Below are 23,590 nucleotides of genomic sequence, written 5' to 3' on the forward strand. Positions count from 1 at the left end.
TTTACCTGTAATAATTGTACCATGGACGTAGACGCGGTCAACATTTGATAGACATAAACTTCAAAAAGTAAATGCCAAAGAATGTTCTTTCAAATGATAATAAACATTTCCCATTCAATTGAAATTGTCTATGTTTTTTTCTTTACAAAAGTTGTGAACCTCTAAATGGATCACCCTTTATAACCGGATTTAACAAAACCCACTGGGTTTCGAATAACAATTCCATTGCTTATATTTCAAATAAATCCTCATAAAGAAGGTTAACCCTGCAAAAGGGTTAAACATAGCAAAAGCCTTAAACATTTTTGAGAAATCGTTTGTATGTACAAAGTCTATTATAACTTTAAGAATAGAATTAGAAAAAATACAAAACTCTAATACATAAAAATAAGACTACTAATGATACAAATGGTATGTCTATTCCAGATTATTGCAGACCAACTCTAACACTATTCTCAAGCAGGAGATAAAAAGGAATGATAATCACATCTTCTAACATTTTTTAACTTTTCATTTCCGGAATAAAATCCTTTTCGGTGAAAAATATATCTTAGGTGTTACAAATACACCCTATAAAAACAGGAACGGCGTTTGAATTGAATTTCATTTTGCGGCCAAGTGTTTGGTTTTTTAAATATTTTGTGGTTGGCAGTTTCCATGTTGGAATGCACCGATTTTGTTTTGGAAATTTGCATTTTTATAATAAATTATGGTTTTTAAAAAATCTTTGGAACGAACATCACGTTTTGCTACCATTTATCCAATAACACTATTGGTTTTTGGAAAAAATATTCCTTTAGAAGTTTACATTTTCAATAATCTGCTGGCTGTTGAAAAAATCCTTAAAACCAACCAAATAACCCTATACGAGTATTGTTTTTTTTTTTTTTTTTTGTTCCACAAACATCCCATAAGGGACAAGGTAGACTTCTCTCATATCAATGAGTGCACGCTGATTCATATTAGCTCAATGATATGGGACCTACAGTTTATCGCCGTGTTCGAACGGCGTGTCAAAGACACCACTTTTATAGAAAAGTTCTACATGGCTGAAATACTCAGGAAATGACGCCAACATTACTGAGGGGTATTTTCCACCGTTGAAAAATGTTTTGATGTTGCCTGGCCGGGGAATCGAACCGTATGTGTGCAAGGCGGGTATGCATACCATGATCCACAGTGGCACCCTATATTGGTTATTGGACAAAAAATTATTCTCTAAATATTCACATTTTTAATCATCTGTTCACTGTGGAAAAAATCCAATAACCCTATATTGGTTACTGGAAAATTATTCTCTAATATGCCGTTTCCACGGTACGTCGTTCGTTCTCTATTCGTTGTTCGACCCATAACTACGAATAAATTACTTACTTCCCCACACAAAATTCTATGAACGAACGACGATTTTTCTACGTTGTTCGAGAAAAAAATTATGAATAAAAAAAATAATTTAAAAAAATTAAGTGTCATTGTTTTATTTAGAAATGCACATTTACTAAAAATTTAAAAATAAAATAAAATATAATTTAAAAAAATTAAGTTTCAGTGTTTTATTTATAAATGCACTTAAAAGTAGAAAATAATTTTTCATGATAAAATCTCTCAAATAAAACGCTTGCATTTGAATTGAAAATTGTGACAATATTGAAAGGCAAGCGTTTTATTTGAGAGATTCCATCATGAAAAATTATTTTCTACTTTTAAGTGCATTTATAAATAAAACACTGAAACTTAATTTTTTTAAATTATATTTTATTTTTAACTTTTTAGGAAATACATTTTTTGAACACTGAGAACAAAATTATAGTCAATTTTGGCCGAAAATTTAGATAAAAACTTTAAAATTCCTGGAATCGTGTAGTACTGTTATATAAAGACTACACCAAAACCTGGACTTATGTCCATAATTTTTTATGGGGACGTTTCTGTACCATTGGGAACTCCAAATGCCAAGTTACAGCCAATTCTGGCTAAAAATGAAGATAAAATCATTAAAACACTTCAAATCGGGTGGTACCACTATATGGGGGCTATATAAAATCCTGGACCTATGTCAACAATTTTTGGGGGAGAAGTTTCTGTACCATTGGGGACTCCAAATGCCAAGTTACAGCCAATTTGGTCTAAAAATGAAGATCAAATCCTCATAATACTTGAAATCGGGTGGTACCGCTATAAGGGGGCTATACCAAAACCTGGACCTATGTTCACAATTTTTGGTGCGGAAATGTCTGTATCATTGGAAATGCCAAATGACAGCTAATTCGGGCAAAAATGAAGAGAAAATCCTCAAATACTGAAATCGGGCGATACCGCTATATGGGGACTGTAGGACAAATTGGGCCCATATTCATGTATTGTCATCCAAATCTGAAAAGTGTGCAAAGTTTCAGTTCGATTGGTCAACTGCAACTGTGTGGAAAATGAGTTACAAGAGTTGAAATGCAAGTTAAATAAAAAACTGTAAAACAGTGTAAAAATGGACCGATATTGGTTTTGATTTCATATTCATGTATTGTCATCCATATCTGAAAAGTGTGCAAAGTTTTAGTTCGCTTGGTCAATCACAACTGTGTTAAAATTGAGTTAAACGATTTGAAAAGCATGTAAAATTGAACACTGTACAACACTGTAAAAATGGACCAATATTGGTTTTGATTTCAGATTCATGTATTGTCATCCAAATCTGAAAAGTTTGCAAAGTTTTAGTTCGATTGGTCAACTGCAACTGTCTGAAAAATGAGTTACCAGATTTGAAAAGCAAAATACCGGAAATCGGGCGGTACCGTTATATGGGGGCTATAGGAAAAAATGGACCCATATTGATTTTGGTTTCATATTCACGTATTGTCATCTAAATCTGAAAACTGTGCAAAGTTTTACTGCGATTGGTCAACTGCAACCGTTTTAAAAATCAGTTACCAGATTTGAAAAGGGGGTTAAGTTAGACACCGTAAAAACACTGTAAGAATGGACCAATATTGGTTTTGATTTCATATTCATGTATTGTCATCCAAATCTAAAATGTGTGCAAATTTTAAGTTCGATTGGTCAACTGCAACTGTGTGAAAAATTAGTTACCAGATTTGAAAAGCAAATTAGATAAAACACTGTAAAACAGTGTAAAAATGGACCAATATTGGTTTTGATTTCATATTCGTGTATTGTCATCCAAATCTGAAAAGTGTGAAAAGTTTTAGTTCGATTGGTCAACTGCAACCGTGTTAAAAATGAGTTACCAGATTTGAACTAAACACACACCGAAGCAAGTTAAATAAAACACTGTAAAAATAATTTAAAAGAATTAAGTGTCACTGTTTTATTTAGAAACGCACTTAAAACTAAAAAATAATTTGTCGCTTAGCCTCAATAAATATATTCTTTCTCATGATAGAATCTCTCAAATAAAACGCTTGCATTTAAATTATGAATGGTGGCAAAATTAAACGGCAAGCGTTTTATTTGAGAGATTCTATCATGAGAAAGAATATATTTATTGAGGCTAAGCGACAAATTATTTTTTAGTTTTAAGTGCATTTCTAAATAAACCAGTGACACTTAATTTTTTTAAATTATTTTTTTATTTTTAAATTTTTAGTAAATACATTTTTTTGACCACTGAGAACCCCAAATGCCGAATTGCAGTCCATTTGAGCCGAAAATGTAGATTAAAATGCTTGAAATTGGTGGTACCGTTATATGGAGGCTATATTAAACCTTGACCTACGTCCACAATTTTTAGTGGGGAAGTTCCTGGACTATTGATAACTCCAAATACCAAGTTACAGCAAATTCGGGCTAAAAGTGAAGACAAAATCCCCAAAATAGCAGAAGTCGGGTGGTACCGTTATATGGGGGCTATAGGAAAAAATGGACCCATATTGGTTTTGGTTTCATATTCATGTATTGTCATCTAAATCTGAAAAATGTGCAAAGTTTTAGTTCGATTGGTCAACTGCAACCGTGCTAAAAATCAGTTACCAGATTTTAAAAACACTGTAAGAATGGACCAATATTAGTTTTGATTTCATATTCATGTATTGTCATCCAAATCTGAAAAGTGTGCAAAGTTTAAGTAAGATTGGTCAACTGCAACTGCGTAAAAAAAGGAGCTACCATATTTGAAAAGCAAAATACCGAAAATCGGGTGGTACCGTTATATGGGGGTACCGTTATATGGGGGCTATAGGAAACAATGGACCCATATTGGTTTTGGTTTCATATTCATCTAAATCTGAAAAGTGTGCAAATTTTTAGTTCGATTGGTCAACAGCAACCGTGCTAAAAATCAGTTACCAGATTTGAAAAGGGGGTCAAGTTAGACACCGTAAAAACACTGTAAGAATGGACCAATATTAGTTTTGATTTCATATTCATGTATTGTCATCCAAATCTAAAAAGTGTGCAAAGTTTTATTTCGATTGGTAAACTGCAACTGTTTTAAAAATGAGTTACCAGATTTGAACTAAACACACACCAAAGCAAGTTAAATAAAACACTGTAAAAATCATCGATTTCTTTTTGTTTTCCGTTCAATTATTTTGTTTTTGTTCTTATTCTTTTGTTTTCAACAAATTTCATTTATTATCTTACACATTTTTATAAAAAATGTCAAAAATTTGTTGACCCGACTGTCTATGAAAAAATGATGGACAGCTGAGAGACAAACGACAAATGTATGTATGTGTTAGTAAATCAGAGTTTTATTTGAAGACAAACTGTCTGGTATAAACGCCTAGTAGCAAATGAGAGAATTTATCGAAAAAATTTATTTTGACATGTCTAAATTCAAAATTAAAAAATTTGTTGAAAACACAAACATTTTTAGAAAAGAGGAAACAGATGAATGGCAATTAATGAACTAAACATTTTATATAGATGCAGAAGGATTTGTTTAAGTTACCAGTAACCTGCATTGTTTTTGTTAAGGGTAATGTTTCTATACATTGTTTCATAAACATTTTTTTGTTGCATGTATTATATCTTGTCTTTACAGTTAGTTGTATGTCTTTTCTATTGGTTTCAAATTTGCTTCAAAAGGTATGATGGTTTTTCAAGTATTTATTTTTTTTTCTAGGCTAATTCATATAGCCCGGTTAGTGAATGATGTATAAGTTATTATTAACTTATCATAAGACTTAAACTTAGAAATATGCATTTATGCACGATTATAAATATCTTCAATTTCATATTTTTTCACCAAATTTATATCCTTAATACATGCATGAACGGTTGTTACAACGCATAGTGGCCGTTTTCCACTGTAGTACGGACTTTGATCTCTGACATAACTTATTTTGCGTAACTCCAAATAGTTAACCAACACATCCCAACAAGGACACTGCCATGGATTGCCTTCAATCGACACTTTTCGTAAACGAGAAAATGTTGCATTAGTATCCGGCAAAAACGATAGACGATTATTGTCAATCAGCAACTCACTAACATCGGTTAGACTATCAAGAACTTCCGGGGCAATAGTCTCCAAGAGATTATTACCCAAATGCAGTTTATCCAGGCGTCGCATTGGTGCAAACATTCGCACATCCAATGTGGTAAGTTCATTATTACCCAAAGATAGATATTGGATAAATGGCAACGAAGCAAAGGCTAGCGGATGTAAACGTTTTATATTATTCGATTTTAATAGGAGTTTTTTCATGCGCGGCAATGTGGACATGCCAAAGACATCTGCATCGATGTATTCGAGATTATTTTGAGATAAATCTAAAGTATCCAATGAGATTAACGCGACAAAAGTATTTGATTTCAACAATTGCAAATCATTTTCGTATAAAAACAATTTTCTCAATGATGAGAGGTTTATGAAGATCGTAGAGTTCAATTCTGTCAAACGGTTTCTGCTCAGATCTAAATATTGCAGTTTCGCTAAATGTTGAAATTGTCTTTCGGCCAGTTCCCTGAGATTATTCGAGTTCAAGTCTAAATACAATAAACGATTGAGACCCGCAAACACGTCGGCATCTAATAGATCTAAGCTATTAGCAGATACATTAAGGCATTTTAATTGGGTCATGCTGCTGAATGTATGTTTTCCAATATGACGTAGAGGATTAGCAGTTAGTTTTAATTCATCCATTTTGTCCAAGCCACTGAACGATGTTATATTTATCTGAAAAGAAGATTGAAACATATTACAAACCAAAAAAAAAAAAAATAAAATAAATAAAATAAAAAAAACAAATGAGCAAAGGCAATAGTCGGGACGGGGCCGACCATGTGATACCGTACACCACTACCCCTGTGCATAAGCTTTTCACTGGTAAACATATTTTAGGGAATATACATAATATGCCTCTTTCTCTCTGGAACCCCCATAAGCAACCAAAATTTCGTGAACCGCATCAAATCCAAAAAAATTCGTGACGATCCGACGAAAATAGGATGCTTTACCGACTATTGCGATATCTCCGTTGTTCGACCACATACGACAGCCTACTGTACATCGTTGTAAAGGTGATATTTTCTACTTTCCTTGCCAGGTTTTGCTTTCGATATACCTATTAAAGAAACAGAGTTATTGGTTTTGAAATAAAACGTTGACCTTTTCTCCAAATAAGTTTTTGCCCATTCCGACCCCTGAATATTATCCGACCATCATCTAAATCAATAGGATTCTTCCTCTGTGGGACCCCCATTAACTCCGAAAATTTCGTGACGATCCGGTCAAAATTGCGACCTTTAGCGCGATTTCGAAAATAATTGAAAAATGGGATGTATTACCGACTATTGCTATATCTCCGTTATTTGGACACCTACGCCAACCTACTTTGCATTCTACTTTCATAGTCAGGCTTTGCTTTTCGAAGCTCCCCAACCAAAGCTGTGATATTCGTCATTATAATTAAAATCGCAAAAATAAAAAGTTGGGTTCTATTAGCGGCTATTGCGATATCTTCGTTGTTTGACCGACTATGACAACCTACGTTACATCGTTGCAACGGTGATGTTTTCTACTTTCATTAGCAGGTTTTGCCTTATAGAAGCGGAGATGTGCGCTTTAAAATAAAACGTTGACTTTTTCTCCAAAGAAGTTTTTTGCCCGTTTTGAACCCTGAATATTATTCGAATATCACAAAAATCAACAGGCTTTTTCATCTGTGGGACTCCCATCAACCCCTAAAAATTTCGTGAAGATCCGATCAAAATTGCGACTTGTAGCGCGATTTCGAAAAAAATTGAAAAACGGGATGTATTACCGACTATTGCAATATATCCGTTATTTGGTCACCCCATATAATTGAGCTAATATGAATCGGGGTGCACTCATTGATATGAGTGAAGTCTCCCTTGTACCTTATGGGATGTTTGTGGAACAATTACACTGTGCTACAAAAGTTGACAAAAATTTTTTGCAGGGGTTCTGATGCATATGTTCAGTTTTGTGGGAGTTCACGGAAGACGAAAATACCTTTGGTTTCTTTGGGTCACTTCGTTTTTTGATTTTATAACGGTAAATGTAGTGAAAATGTTGGTTTCTTGGATTTTCAACTTAAAACGGACATAACTTCTTTCTTCCACAACGGACTTTTACAGATTATTTTTTATTTAAAAGGTGAAAATCACGTCTTTCGAACAAGCTATAATTATAATCGGGTAAGAAACGTTTATGTTATAGTGATTTAAGTGTGACAAAAGCGCATTAAAAACATGAAAATGTTTTTCCTCGTGTTCTAAGCTGCGTAGAAGACACCAAACTGCGTAATAACTTACCTTTATCAAGAAGGAAATTTAGTTAGCTGTACAAAATGGGGGAAACCAATGAAATCTGTTGAAAAATGCGTGAGTTATGGCATCTTTAGTGTTTTAACTTTTTGGTTTTGCCTTTATAAAGGATTGGTACGGTACAGCCCGATTTTCGATATTTTGGAGATTTTAACTTCATTATCACACCAAAATGGTATTTGGTCTTCTTTAGGGGGTATAAAACTTTCCCCCAGAATTTGGTCGGCATAAGTCCACGCCTTCATATAGCCCCCATAGAACGGTACCTCCCGATTTACGGTATTTTGAAGTTTGTGGCATCAATATATGGGGAACTGCCTTTAACACCCGTTAAAGGTAGTGAGCTAACATGTGCCGCGCGTTCACCCACAAGAACGTTAAAAACTTGGGTTTGGGCGTCGGGTTAGTAACCCTCCCCTAGAAAAAACAGCCTACTATGAAAAAACGAAAGAAAAGAAAAACAAAACCCTCAAAAGTTGACGAAACCCGCAAACGTTTTAAGGATCATGATCTGCGAATCTGCACCTAGAATGTTCGCACTCTTTATATAGAAGGTGCAGTCTTCAAATTGGCAGACGTACTTGAAAAGTACCAGGCCGATATTACTGCCATACAGCAAATACGATGGATTGGGAAAGGCGTCACAACAACACCTAAAGGTGACGTACTGTATTATAGCTGACGTAAAGCACGAGTTTGGTTGCGGATTCGTAGTTAGTCGGAGTCTAAAACATCTGGTATCAAGCTTCACCCCAGTGAATGAAAGACTTGCTGTAATTCTAATAAAAGCTAAATTCTTCAACATCAGCTTTATTTGCGCTCATGCTCCCACTGAAGAAAAGGACGAAAAGACCAAAGATATATTTTACGAGCGCTTAGAAGAAACATATGACCGTTGCCCTGCCCATGACATTAAAATCATTCTAGGCTATTTTAATGCCAAAATTGGAAAGGAGAATATCTTTGGCCCAACAGTCGGGAAATTCAGTCTCCACAGTGAAACATCTGACAATGGTATGGGGCTGATAGACTTTGCAGCTGCAAAAAACATGGTAGTTAGCAGTACCAGATTTAATCATCTCGATATTCATAAGGGCACCTGGCTCTCTCCAGATCAGAAAACAAGAAATCAAATTGATCATGTTGTGATAGATGGAAGACATTCATCGAGCGTGTTGGATGTACGATCGTTCCGAGGCGCAAACATTGATTCGGACCACTACCTTGTTGCAGCAAAGGTACGCACCCGCTTAAACGTAGCAAACAAAGTACGAACAGACACAACACGAAAGCTAGACATCGGTAAGCTGCAATCACAACAGATAGCCACAGCATATTCCCCTCAACTAGCGCAATTGCTTAATCAAAGCACTCCTCATCTCGATAACATATCAGCACAATGGCAAAGCATTGCCCACTCCATGCAAACAGCCGAAAAAATCCATACTTGGATACCAGACCTCCACCAAGGAATCCATGGTATGATCAGGAGTGTCGTGCTGCCACCGAAGAGAAAAATGCGGCATATAGGGCTACTTTACAATCCGTAGCAACGCGTAGCGCACGAGAGAGATACAGGGAGAAAAGGAGAGAGGAGAAACGTCTTTTCCGCAGGAAAAAGAGAGAGATGGAAAAGCGGGAGTGTGAAAAAAATCGAGATGTACAGGAGCCAGAATGAAGTCCGAAAATTCTACCAAAGAGTCAAGCATCAAACTGATGGCTTTGGTACAGGCACATCCTCCTGTAGAGACCAGCAAGGTAATTTGGTAACTGATACAGAGTGTACTCAGGATATGGAAAAAACATTTTTCAAATCTGTTGGTATCCAATAGCAGCGAAAACGACGAAGATACCACAGTCCCAATCCCAGAAGATGGTATTAAATGTATGCCGCCCAGCCAAGATGAGGTAAGGGCAGCAATAAATCGGCTGAAGAATACTAAAGCAGCAGGGGCCGATGGCTTACCAGCCGAGCTGTTCAAACCCGGAGGCGACACGCTGATAAGGTGTATTCATCAGCTATTTAGCACCATCTGGCAGGAAGAACGAGTATCCAACGATTGGAACCTGAGTATCCTGTGCCCCGTCCACAAGAAGGGAGATAAGACTGTATGCTCTAACTATAGGGGCCTACTTCCTATTGCCTACAAGATCGTGTCAGGGATATTGTGCGAACGACTAAAGCCTATGGTCAACGAGATAATTGGACCATACCAATGCGGCTTTAGACCTGGTAAGTCCACCATTGACCAGATATTTACTGGAGAAGACCCAAGAGATGCAGATCGACACCTACCACCTTTTTGTCGATTATAAAGCAGCCTTCGACAGCCCGCTGCGTTCAAAGGTATTCCAAGCCATGTCTGAATTTGGTATCCCCGCAAAGCTCATCCGGCTTTGTAAAATGACTTTAACTGACACGAGGTCCTCAGTTAAAATAGGAAAGAACCTCTCCGAAGAGTTTGGTACCAAAAGAAGTTTTAGACAAGGAGACAGCCTTTCGTGTGATCTCTTCAACATCCTGCTGGAAAAGGTTATACGAGAGGCAAACGTCAAAAGAAGTGGCACAATCTACACCAATAGTCACATGTTACTTGCTTATGCTGATGATATAGACATCATGGGCCGATCAGTAAAAGAAGTAACTGATACCTTTATAAAGGTCGAAGGAGAATCTGTTAAAGTAGGTCTGGCGGTAAACGGTGAGAAGACCAAGTTGATGGTGTCGACGCGTAAAGCGTCCATTGAGCTCGGACCGACTGTGGAAGTTGGTTCCTATAATATTGAGGTAGTAAAAGACTTAGTCTACCTCGGTACCGCCGTAAACACAACAAACGACAGTTGTGAAATAAAAAGAAGAATTGTATTGGCCAACAGATGCTACTTTGGTTTAAGTAAGCAGTTTAAAAACAAAGCCACATCTCGTCAAACAAAAATAACGCTCTACAAAACACTGATACTACCCGTGCTGATGTATAGCTCCGAAGCCTGGGTACTTGCGCAAGCAGACATGGCAGTGCTTGGTGTGTTTGAGAGAAAAATTCTTCGAAAGATCTACGGACCAATCTGCGTTGACGGTGAATATCGTCGTCGCATGAACCACGAGCTGCATCTGCTATACAACGACATCAATATTGTTAAACGTATCGTTTTCTAGGCCATATCATAAGAATGAGCGATGATGAACCCGGTAAAAAGGCGTATAAATACGGACCGCTTGGCGGTGCACGCAGAATTGGCAGGCCAAGGAATAGATGGTGCAAACAAGTGGATGATGAGATGAAAAGGCGTGGTATTCCAGAGTGCGAAGCAACAAATAGAGAGGAATGGAGATCTTGTCTTAGTTCGGCGCATATGGAACAAATGTTCTGTAATGGGCCAGCTAAGTAAGTAAGGCATCAATATTGTTGAAATTTGGTATTTAGTCTTCAGTTGTGGTATATAGCCCCTATAGAACAATACCTCCCGATTACACTGTGAACACAAATTTTGAGGTAGAGATAATTCCTTTTGGAGATGAAAGCCCTTGGTGAGTATATTAAGAACCTCGAAGGACAGATCCGCTGTGAGTCGAACTTCCTCGTTATGGCGTGATGAAGTTTTTGCTAGAGACCCTGTAAGCCATCAGTAATTAGCGTTATATCTTTGTTCACTGTTGCTTTAGCTTATTTTTGAGATGACATGTCTGCGGTTTTGTCGCGTTCCTAGATCCATGCCTTCATATAGCTCCATATAACGGTACATCCCAACTTTCGGTATTTTGAAAGTTGTGGCCTCAATATTCCAACGAAATGCCTAAAATTTGGTGTTTCCACCTGAAATTTTTAGGTATAGGATGTTTATTTATTTATTACTCCTAGGATGTTTGGTACTACAAATTGGCTATATCGGTCCACGTTTTGATATAGCACCCATAGAACGGTACAACCCGATTTTCGGTATTTTGAAGGTTTTAACAATTTGGTACTTTGTCTTCGTTGGGGGTATAAAACTTTCCCCCAGAAATTTCTCGGTATGGGTCCACGCCTTCATGTCGCCCCCATAGAATGGTACCTCTCTATTTCCGGTATTTTGAAGGTATTTGGTCTAGTGTTGGGCAATCTCGTTCATTGAGCGGATCGATCTTTTTCATTCCGTTCACCAAAAAGATCCGGGTCGTTTAGTTCGTTCGTTGGCTCTTTTTCGTTCAACAATACATTTGACGGTAGCTTTGTTCCAGAACTAAAAAGTTTTTACAATTTTTACCACTTTTACACATTTTCCGTTCCCGTACACAAAATTTATATGAAAATCGTTTACGACTTTTACAACTTTTACGACTTTTACCACTTTATAAAGTACGGGAACAGGCCAGGTATTATTTTCTTTTTAAGTCGTTCGTTCTCTGCTACATATGTCGTTCTTTTCACCGAATCGTTCTTTTGAAAATGTTCGTTCACGAATGACACAACTGTTGTGTTACTAGCTTGTTTATGTGCTAATGGGGGTGGTTTTGTTTCTGAACGTAGTGGTGGTGGTTTTGATATGAAAGAACCAGATGAACGAATGATGCAAAAGAAAGATATGACCGAGATGTGCTACTGAATGAGGTGAGTTACTGAGCGAGAGTAGCTCTCTGAATCATTGTTTGTTTTGTGTGGAAATTTGTGCTGCTTGCGCTAACGCAGCGTTTGTTTAGAGTTTGGCTGCAAAACCAATGCAGCTAATTTTGTAAGCAGTGATGACTCGTCCATCGGGGATCTAAATGAACGATATAAAAGAATGAGCCGGTTCGTTCATGAACGACACAACTCTAATTTGGTCTTCATTTTGAGTATTAAACGTTCCATATGAAATTTGTCGGTATAGGTCCACGCCTTCATGTTGCCCCCATAGAACGGTACATCTCTATTTCCGGTATATTGAAGGTATTTGGTCTTCATTTGGAGTATTAAACGTTCCAGATGAAATTTGTCGATATAGGCCCACGCCTTCATATAGCCCCCATAGAACGATACCACCCGACTTTCGGTATTTTGAAGGTTTTAGTCTTGTTACCACACCGAAATGGCTGAAATTTGACACTTAGTCTTCGTTGGGGGTATCGAACTTCGATATAGGTCTACCCGTTCATATAGCCCACATAGAACGGTTCCTCCCAATTTCCGGTATTTTGACATTTGGTATTTAGTCTTTGTTGGAGGTAAAAGCCTTTCTGACTTAAATTCGTCGGCATAGATCCACGTTTTGATATAACCCCCATAGAACAGTACCTCCCAATTTTCGCAATTCCGAAGTTTGTGACGTCAATATAGCACCGAAAGACTGAAATTTGTTAATTGGTCTTCCATGTCCGTGGGTTCCTATATCCAATATAGAAGCGTACCTCTTGATATTTTGAAGGTTTAACCGAAATATCGGAAATTTCGTATTTAGTCTTCTTTGAGTCTAAAAACTTTCCGTCAGAAATTTGTAAGTATAGATCGAAGTTTTGATATAGCTCCTATGAAACGGTACCTCCCGAATCTCTGTATTTTGAAGGTTAGCCACATTGTTTTACCGAACTTTAGTCTTCTTCATAAACGAAAGGAAACTAATTGTTCCATTTTACTTCAATATAACTAGTGGTGGAGGGTATATTCGGCCCGGCCGAACTTAACGTGGTTCTTACTTGTTTAAGAAAACAAAGTTATACATTTATTTTTATTTTTCTTTTTATTTATTTACCAGCAGACCCCGGTCCGCGTTGCTGGCCCGTCGTAATGAGTTTTAATTCAAAAGTAGGTATTTTCTACCTCACTTCTTCGGTCCATTGTCAAACCGAGAAGGATTTTAAATTTATCAACAGATTTTGTCTGTAAACGTTCTTTTCTCTTACGGACTTTGTCGGATTTTTCGCCAATTTGTGCCTTTTAGGATTTATTATCGTCCATGTCACTGTCTTTATCCTAAAGCGATCTAATAATAAAAGTTAAAAAAAATGATTAAATCGAATTCTCCCGCTTATGTAGACCTATATGTTTTAGCTTTTCATGGCTGATGGACCGTTGAACCTCACCATTTAAGTACATTTGTAAATATATAGTTTTTCTTGATCGGGGGACAACCACCGTTGTCTCGAAAACTAATTTGCAACCTGATGCACTCATAAGTTTAACAAATACACCGATTATAAAATAATAGGCCCCGAAATTCGTCTACAAATATATAGCATTTTGGACCACGGGACATTCCTGAATATTTTCTGAAAATTAGGTTCAGTAGTTTTGGAAAAATAATGTTTTGAAAAGAGTCGGCGTGGTCATCAGTTTTCAAGATATAACATATTTAAAAATGTGGGCCTGGTCCGGCCTAGGGTGCACACAACTTCATTGCCGACCAAAATGTATGCTGTAACCGATATAATCATAAGTTTGGCTTATACATATAGCGTTTAACAGAAAGGCAAGGGAAGGTACCCCACATAACAACGGCAAACATTGAGCTTTTGCTGCAAATTTTATGGAAATCCCTTCAGTAGTATTGGTCGGCCTTAGGCCCCAAATAAGTACCTAGATTGTAGATTAATCCGTAAATGTTTATTCCGATACATACATAATTTTTGCAAATATAACGTTTTTTAAATATGCCCTCTTCAAAATTCAAGAAAATATGCCTGTACATTCCCTGACATTTTCACGAATATCGGTTCAGTAGTTTTGTAGATGTAACATATTTTAAAATGTGGGTATGGTCAAGTCTTTGGTTCCTAAGAAAGTGGGTAAGGTCGGAGACACAACCACAATTGTCTCGCAAATTAACTTCCAAATAGATACATTCGTAATTATTGTAAATATAACATTTTTAAAAAAGTATGGTATAGGGGAAGTTCCCCGCCCTTTCCGAAATTCAACTGAATTTGTAGCCTATTTTAAGCAGGGACCATCTCTGTACATTCCCTGGCAGTTTCAGGAAAATCGGTTCAGTAGTTTTTGTAGAAATGATAAAAATAGAAAATTGAAAAAAGTGGGCGTAAAAGTGGGCATGGTCAAATTTTCTTTGCATAAAAACCCAGGTCGAAAATCGGTCCAGCCGTTCTCAACTGATGCCATTACCAACGAACGATATTTGATTTTTATTTATAAAGATTTAAAAGTTTAGACAAATCGCGATTTTCTTGAAAATCCCCTGTAGATATAACCTAATTAGAAAATGAGCGTGGTCGGATCTTAAGTCACAAAATAAGTACGTAAGGTTGGAGACACAATCGCCATTGACTCGCAAATAAATTCCCAAACCGATACATTCGTATTTGTTGCAAATATTGCATTTTTACAAAAATAGGGCATAGGGGAGGTACCCGCCGGATCCGAAAGTCAAAAAATATGTGGCCTATTTTTATCGGGGACCAACCCTGTACATTCGCTGAAAGTTTCAGGAAAATCGATTTAGTAGTTTCGTAGATATAACATATTTAAAAAGTGTGCGTTTTCCAGTCTTAATGCCCCAAATAAGCACGTAAGGTCGGAGACACAATCGCCATTGACTCGGAAATTAATTTTCAAGGCGATACATTTGTAATTATTACAAATATTGCATTTTTACAAAAATAGGGCATAGGGGAGGTACCCCGCCCGATCCGAAATTCAACCAAATATGTAGCCTATTTCAACCGGGGGCCATCACTCTACCTTCCCTGCAAGTTTCAGGAAAATCTATTGAGTAGTTCCATAGATATAACATATTTATAAAAGTGGGCGGAAAAGTGGGCGTGGCCAATTTTTCTTTGCATAAAAACCTAAACTGGACTATGACTAACATTTCCACAAAAAATTATCCAAATCGCTCTAGCCGTTTTCAACTGATTCAATTACCAACAAACGACAATTGAGTTTTATATATAAAGATTATTCTATACGTCTATTAAATTTTTCCGAAATCCAATTGGTAACATTAATGGGTTTCCGATTATTCGCCAACCAAAACATAAAAATGTCAATATTTTTAAGTATTACGACATCTGAAATCAGATTTTTATGAAAAGGCGCAGATAGGCGCAGCTAATTTTTTCACAAAATGATAGTACACATTAATACCTTTCACCATATATATATATTATCCTAGATCTACCTAGATCTCAAAAGTTATACTCCAGAGAACACATGGATAACAAATCAAAATACTCCAAAAAAGACATAACATCTTAACTCAAAAATACATTTACCACACATAACATTTTTATTATTTGTTAACACTATCTTATTTTACATAACCATTGAGGAGCTTTCCATGTTTAAAAACTATAAAAATGTTGAAATGTTCTTTTTGGCGCCTAAAATGCTTTCACTACTTATTTATAATGAATGTCGGAAAATGATGCATAAGAAAATATGTCACCATTGCCAGATCAGTATGTCGCTATGTGATGTTACCAGATTGATTTATTTTTTTTATTTTTAGTGATTCAGAGTGTTGGCAATCGAAATCCGTTATTATTTTTTTCAAATTGTTCACTTCAAAAATTGACTTTTTGCCTCGAAAACCTACTATTGGCCCCATCGTGCAATGGCTCCATTCTTTCTTAATTTTGCCACAATTAGAAAACTCATTTTTTTGTTTAACATCTGTGTGATCTTCTGGGTTTAATTCGAATATTGCCAAGAGTGAACGAATGTCCTCATCCGTTTTTTATGAACATTAAAAAATTGAACATTACAATCGTTATATGGGATCTATACCTAAACGTGGACCCAGGTCCAAGTTTTGTGATCCTAAGTACTAAATTACATGGCATAAGGAGCGGACCAAATGGCCAACGGTTAAATCCTAAATATTGGGAAGTCACTGTAAAACATGAAGGCGAACATAATGGTCTGGGATCTTTTTTCCCGGGTCAAGGAATTGTACCAATTCATAAAATGAATAGAATTTTGGATCGTTTCAAGTATCGTAACGTGTTGAAATTCGTGAAGCAACTTAAATAGACATTCCAGGAGGATAACGAGCCAAAACATGTACCGAAATTGGCTAAGGAGTGATTCCAAAACAATTCGATAGCTCTCGATTGGGAGATCGTTAAGTCTAAAATCAACCGAAAAAATTGCAAAACCAAAGACAATTTACGTGAAGCAGCAAAACTAGCCTGGGAATCAATATCTCCTGAAATAATTAATAACACTGCACTACACAAAAAAATGCAAGGGTTCGTAAATGATTTTATATCGAAAATGAATGAACTAAAAATGAAATTTCAAATTTAAACGAATATATCTTCTACATTTCGTCACGGATTTCTATTATTTTTTCTTTCGTTAAAAGGGTCGAACATTACATTTCAAACAAGTTAACAAATGACTAGATTACAGTAGTTGAAGTGCCAAAAAACGCATAACAAAAACAGGAAAATGATTTTCTTCTGGCTCTATGCTACCTAGAATATAACAAACAGTACAATAAAGTTCGATAATGTTCAGAAAATTTGTGCGCCCGATAACTCTTGACGGGAGCAACCGATTTGGTACATACTTTGCAAATCGTGAAATTTCTACCAGGAATAGATGAGGTTCAAATATGGACACTACCGGTCCGTTCCTTCGGGTACCTCCCACACAAAATTACGGAAAAGTTCAGTTTAGGACCTGCTCTCGGATCGTTTTGATTTTTGTTGTAGCAACTTGTATTCGCTGCCCCCATTACGAGGGTACAAGATTTATCAGAGGCAAGTCCATACTTCCTGAGAAAATTGTAAAAATTCCCTATGGGGCAATATGTAGTGGTTGGAGCGCACGATAACTCTCGAACGGATCTGCCGATTCGGTCTAATGTTTTGTCTGAATTAGTTTAAGTCCGAAAGTGAGGCATATAGGTCCATTCCTTTAGGTACCTCTCCCACAAAAATTCGAAAATAATCGGAAAATTTGTGCCCAAGATAACTCCTGAAGGCAGTAACGGATTTGGTCCATACTATGCACATCGTAATATATGGAATATATATGTCAACTCCTTCAGGTACCTCGCACACAAAATTTCGGGAAAATGCAATTTAAGGACTGCTTTCGAATCGCTTTTATCTTTGTTGTAACAACTTGTATTCGCTGCCCCATGACGACGGTGCAAATTTTCTTCAGGGTCAAGTCCATACTTCCGAAAGCTGTAAAAATCCCTAAGGCAATATGTGTACGATAGCTCTCGAACGGATCAGCCGATTCCGTCTAAAATTTGGGATCGTAATAGTTCGTCCAAACAAAGTTTATGTTTGAAGATAGGCACTGTCGGTGCGCACCTTCCGGTACATACCCCCACCGTCCAAACCTTGGATCTCCTAATATTTTGTCCAAATGAAGTTCTTCTTCAGAAATCGGTCTTCTCTTTAGGGTACCTCCCCCACAAAAGTTCAAAATTTTTGTTTAAGCGCAGTTTAGGATCTGTTCGAAGAACCTTTGAAAAATTATACCGATGCTATTCTTTGTGGTCCTGTTAAAGCGATTTTATGTTTTTCGTGGGAAAGTCCATGCCTCCTGACATGGTGGCCCAAAACCTCTAAGTTATACGGTGACCAACTGAAATGACTGATGGGCACAAAATCTATCAAAAGGAATGAATCCCAAAACAAGATACACTTCCAAAATGGACTATGTCGGTCCATTCCTTCAATTACATCCTCCGCAACACATTTGAGCTTCAAACCAAATATATTTTTTTGTCGGCAAATTTCAAAAGGCTACAAAATCCGTAATCCGTATATTCGATATTGTCAATAGATGGACGTTTCAATTCACACAGGCTGAGGGTATATCTCTGTCGGCAAAGCCGACTGATACTTTTTTACTTGTTTGTGTTTAAACCTTTTGATTTTAAAGCATATCCGTCATTCCGTCCGTCCGTGGTAATCACTCTAAAATCCACAAAAATTGAGAGGATGAAATTTTGGGAAGATGCGTCTTTTATCAACAGACGTTAAAACGTTTTGGTATAGCCCCCATATAACGGCACCGCCCGATTTCAGATATTTTGTCGCTTTGAGCTACAATTTCAGACCGTATTAGCTATAATTTGGCATTTAGGGTTCCCAATGATCAAGAAACTTCTCCTCCAAAAATAAATAGAAATCCGTGGTGAAATGTAAATGTTGTGCCAGTCTAAAGTTAAAAGTTCAAGAAATTTATATTTCTCTAAAGTTACCGTTATAAAATCACTTTACGAAGAGATCTGAAAAAACATAGGTATTTTCGTCTTCCATGGGCTCCAACAAACCCGATTTGGTACATGGGCACCCCTGCAAATTTTTTTCGTCGGCATTTCGTCGGCGTCATGCTTATGTGTTCCATGCGCCATTTGCCCGATTCGAGAAAACCTCAAGTTAATGTTTGAGCCCATACTGGTTAAAAGTGGTGCAAAAATCCATTACTTTAAGAGCTCAGATCTAATTAACTAAACTTAAAGAATATATCAGGAGTTTATTTTAGTCAGATATATGTGATAGTCTAGACGGCGTTACGAAATAAGTCCCCAATGAAATAACACCCCAAACTGAAAATGAAATAAGCCCCCAACATTTTATACACAAAACAATAACAACAACTATAATTTACATTTTTGGGGATTTATTTCATTTTTCTAGGGATTTATTTCATACAAAAATTTGGGGACTTATTTCATTATGAAATAACTCCCCAAATTCAAAAATGAAATAAATCCCAAAAAATTAATTTGTTGACTAATTTCATTTTTCTAAAATTGCAAATTATTTAGAAATTGCAAATTATATCCCACTGGACTTACCACGCAGTCGTTGTGCTTTCGCATGTAGTTATTGCTTATCAAGTAGTTTTTTGAAGAGCGTCTACTGATCAGTATGGAAGTCGAAATTATTGCCGCTGAGAAAAAAGTTCGAAGGTATTATATATTCCAAAAAAGATTTACACACAACACCTGCATTTGCAGCATAAAAGGTTGCAAATCAAGAGTGAATGTGAAAGATGGAAAGTTTTTTAATAAAAAAAAAAATAATATGGAGCTTAATAATTAGAATGAAGAAAGAATATATATAACTAAAAGCATAGGGAAATATGATTGTGAAAGTAAATCGTTTTCGATGAATGGTACTACGAGTAGTTGTTTGTGGGAAAAAGGACGTGTCTTGGTTTCAAGCATGGTGGAATAAGAAGATGTTACATCGATAACAATAATCGGACCATTTACCACACCAAACGTCAAAATAACGCATTACTGTGAATTGCATGTTTACCTTTTGTATGTTATTTTATTCACAATAATGCATTTTGACAACTAATGTGATAATCAGCTGTTTTTGCTGTGTACCTGTATTATTGTGCCATGGTTTCAAGTTAAAAATTCGCGCGAATTTCTGCTTCGACCTTCCTAAAGGTATCAGTTACTTCCTTTACTGATCGTCCCATGATGTCTATGTCATCAGCATAGGCAAGTAACATGTGGCTATTGGTGTAAATTGTGAAATTTCTTTTGACATTTGGATCTCGTATTACCTTTTCCAGCAAAATGTTGAATATGTCACACGAAAGGCTGTTTCCTTGTCTGAAACCTCTTTTGGTACAAAATTCTTCGGAGAGGTTCTTTCCAATTTTAACTGAGGACCTAGTATCAGTTAAAGTCATCTTACAAAGCCGAATGAGCTTTGCGGGGATACCAAATTCAGGCATTGCATGGAATACCTTTGGTCGGAGGGGACTGTCGAATGCTGCTTTATAATCGACAAAAAGGTGAAATGTGTCCATCTGCATCTCTTGGGTCTTCTCTAGGATTTGCCGCAGGGTAAATATCTGGTCAATGGTAAACTTGCCAGGTCTAAAACCACATTGGTATGGTCCAATTATTTCGTTGACCATTGGCTTTAGTCGTTCGCACAATATCCCTGACACTATCATATAGGCAAAGGGAGAAGACTTATGCCCCTATAATTGGAGCATACAGTCTTATTTCCTTTCTTGTGGACGGGACATAGGATGCACAGGTTCCAATCGTCGGGTACGCGTTCTTCCTGCCAGATGGTGCTAACTAGCTGATGCATACACATTATCAGCGCGTCGCCTCCAGTTTTAAACAGCTCGGCTGGTAAGCCATCGGCTCCTGCTGCTTTATTATTCTTCAGCCGGTTGATTGCTGTTTTTACCTCATCTTGGCCGGGTGGTATACATTCTATACCATCTTCTGGGATTGGATCTGTGGTATCATCGTCTTCGCTACTATTGGATACCAGCAGATTGGAGAAATGTTCCTTCCATATCCTGAGCACGCTATCTGTATCTGTTACCAGATTACCTTGCTGGTCTCTACAGGAGGATGTGCCTGTACCAAAGCCATCTGTTTGATGTTTCACTCTTTGGTAGAATTTTCGGACTTCATTCTGGCTCCTGTACATCTCGATTTTTTCACACTCCCGCTTTTCCATTTCTCTCTTTTTCTTGCGGAAAAGACGTTTCTCTTCTCCCCTTTTCTCCCGATATCTCTCTCGTGCGCTACGCGTTGCTACTGATTGTAAAGTAGCTCTATATGCCGCATTTTTAACTTCGGTAGTAGCACGACACTCCTGGTCATACCATGAATTCCTGGAATCCGAGTATGGATTTTGCGGCTGTTTGCATGGAGTGGGCAATATTTTGCCATTGTGTTGTTATGTTATCGGGACAAGGAGTGCTCGCGTTAAGCATTTGGGCTAGTTGAGTGGAATATGCTGTGGCTATCTGTTGTTTTTACAGCCTATCGATGTCCAACTTCCGCGTTGTGTCTGTTCGTGCTTTATTTGCAACGTTTAGACGGGTACGTACCTTTGCTGCAACAAGGTAGTGGTCCGAATCAATGTTTGCGCCTCGGAACGATCGTACATCCAACACGCTGGATGAATGTCTTCCATCTATCACAACATGATCAATTTGATTACTTGTTCTTTGATCTGGAGACAGCCAGGTGCCCTTATGAATATCGAGATGATTAAATCTGGTACTGCTAACTACCATGTTTTTTGCAGCTGCAAAGTCTATCAGCCTCATACCATTGTCAGATGTTTCACTGTGGAGACTGAATTTCCCGACTGTTGGCCCAATTTTGGCATTAAAATCGCCCAGAATGATTATATGTTTCTTCTAAGCGCTCGTAAAATATATCTTTGGTCTGTTCGTCCTTTTCCTCCGGTGGAGCATGAGCGCAAATAAAACTGATGTTGAAGAATTTAGCTTTTATTCGAATTGCAGCAAGTCTTTCATTCACTGGGGTGAAGCTGGATACCAGATGTTTTAGTCTCCGACTAACTACGAATCCGCAACCAAACTCATGCATTACGTCATGGCAGCTATAATACAGTGCGTCACCTTTAGGTGTTGTTGTGACGTCTTTCCCAATCCATCGTATTTCCTGTATGGCAGTAATATCGCCTTGTACTTTTCAAGTACGTCTGCCAATCCGAAGACTGCACCTTCTCTATAAAGAGTGCGAACATTCCAGGTGCAGATTCGCAGATCATGGTCCTTAAAACGTTTGCGGGGTTCGTCAACTTTAGAGGGGTTTGTTTTTCTTTTCTTTCGTTTTTTCATAGTATGCTGTTTTTTCTAGGGGAGGGTTACTAACCCGACGCCCAAACCCAAGTTTTTAACGTTCTTATGGGTGAACGCGCGGCACATGTTAGCTCACTACCTTTAACGGGTGTTAAAGGCAGTTCCCCAGGTGACCCCACGGGGAGGTCAGTGTCCACTTGAGATGAAAGAGGGACCAAGATAAATCCTGGGCTTTGCCATGTTAAAACCGGTCAGGACCGTTCCTTGGTATCTTCCATCCCCTACGTCACCCATTTTCCGGACGTGATTCTAAATTGAACAGGATTTACCATATCAAATGTTAAAGCGATCGGATGCAAATTGTGACCTTAGTGCGGCTTAAATATAAAATCAGATAAAGTCGGCTCATATATTGCTGCATACGAACAAAAAAACATAACAATCCACTATAGGCCCAATGGCACGTTTCAGAGGCAAAAAGTCTATTTTTGAAGTCATATATTTGGATAAAATTGTAACGGGATTAGATTCTTAACACTTTGAGCCACTTAGAACCAAAATCATTTCAACCTGGCAACGCTTCATGACCACATACCGGGCTGTCAAAGATATTGAATCTTACATTGTAAAATTTTATAAAAATCTATCAAACGAAGAACAAATTTGTTTCGCTCGACAATTAAAAACCGCTAACATAATAAACAGTTTTTTTGATGGATAACACGTGTAAAGGTATGTAATTAATATTCTGATTAAGGATTAAAAAAGTTAGGTTTGGTAAGGAATGTTTGATGTAGACTTGTGGTGTATTTTTTGTGTAGTTTATATTATAGTTTACTCGTATATGGTTTTTGGAATAGAACTATCGGTATTGCGACGTATTCGCGAAACTGGTCATATGTGGTAGAAGATAATAGTGAGTACCATATGTGTAGAAAATGTTATCCCCGTATGGATCCGTAAACTTATAGAAAAATACTTACAGATAGCGTGACACTTAAAAATTTGGATATTTTTATGTATTAGGCTGGGCTGGGAGTGGGACTTGTCAATATGAGACAAGTCGCCAAATTTGATAGTTATCTTAATCGAGTTATACCAAGCATTGAAATCTTTTATGTTCAAGATCTTTTAACTTAGTAACTGGGACTACAAACACCTACTAAATTTAAAAATCTTAACCTGTAATTATAAAGTATTCAAAAATCGGACCCGATCGCGGTATTCTACTTCCAAATAAGCAATTAATTATAGAGGTAACAATTACTATTGTATTGTATACCAATACGTCAAAAAAGCTCTGAGATTTCGCGTTTGGCTAAACCCCGTTGTGGGGGAGGTCCCCCGCCCTCTCC

The 23,590-nt window shown here is 37.2% G+C and overlaps 1 protein-coding gene across 2 annotated transcripts in view; it reads right to left on the reverse strand.

The window, feature by feature from the left end:
• Nucleotides 1–4,684: 4,684 nt before the first annotated feature.
• LOC141400916 (uncharacterized) overlaps nucleotides 4,685–23,590 on the reverse strand; it is a 33,544-nt gene continuing 14,638 nt past the window's right edge. For both annotated transcript variants that reach the window (XM_073980616.1, XM_073980615.1), the window contains exon 3: nucleotides 4,685–6,136. In XM_073980616.1, the coding sequence (XP_073836717.1) occupies nucleotides 5,162–6,136 (975 nt within the window). In that variant the 3' untranslated portion in view covers nucleotides 4,685–5,161. The remainder of the gene's footprint in view (nucleotides 6,137–23,590) is intronic.

This window comes from Musca autumnalis, unplaced genomic scaffold (genome assembly GCF_047663935.1).
Source record: "Musca autumnalis isolate F117 unplaced genomic scaffold, ASM4766393v1 scaffold_4, whole genome shotgun sequence".
Classification (NCBI taxonomy): Eukaryota; Metazoa; Arthropoda; class Insecta; order Diptera; family Muscidae; genus Musca; species Musca autumnalis.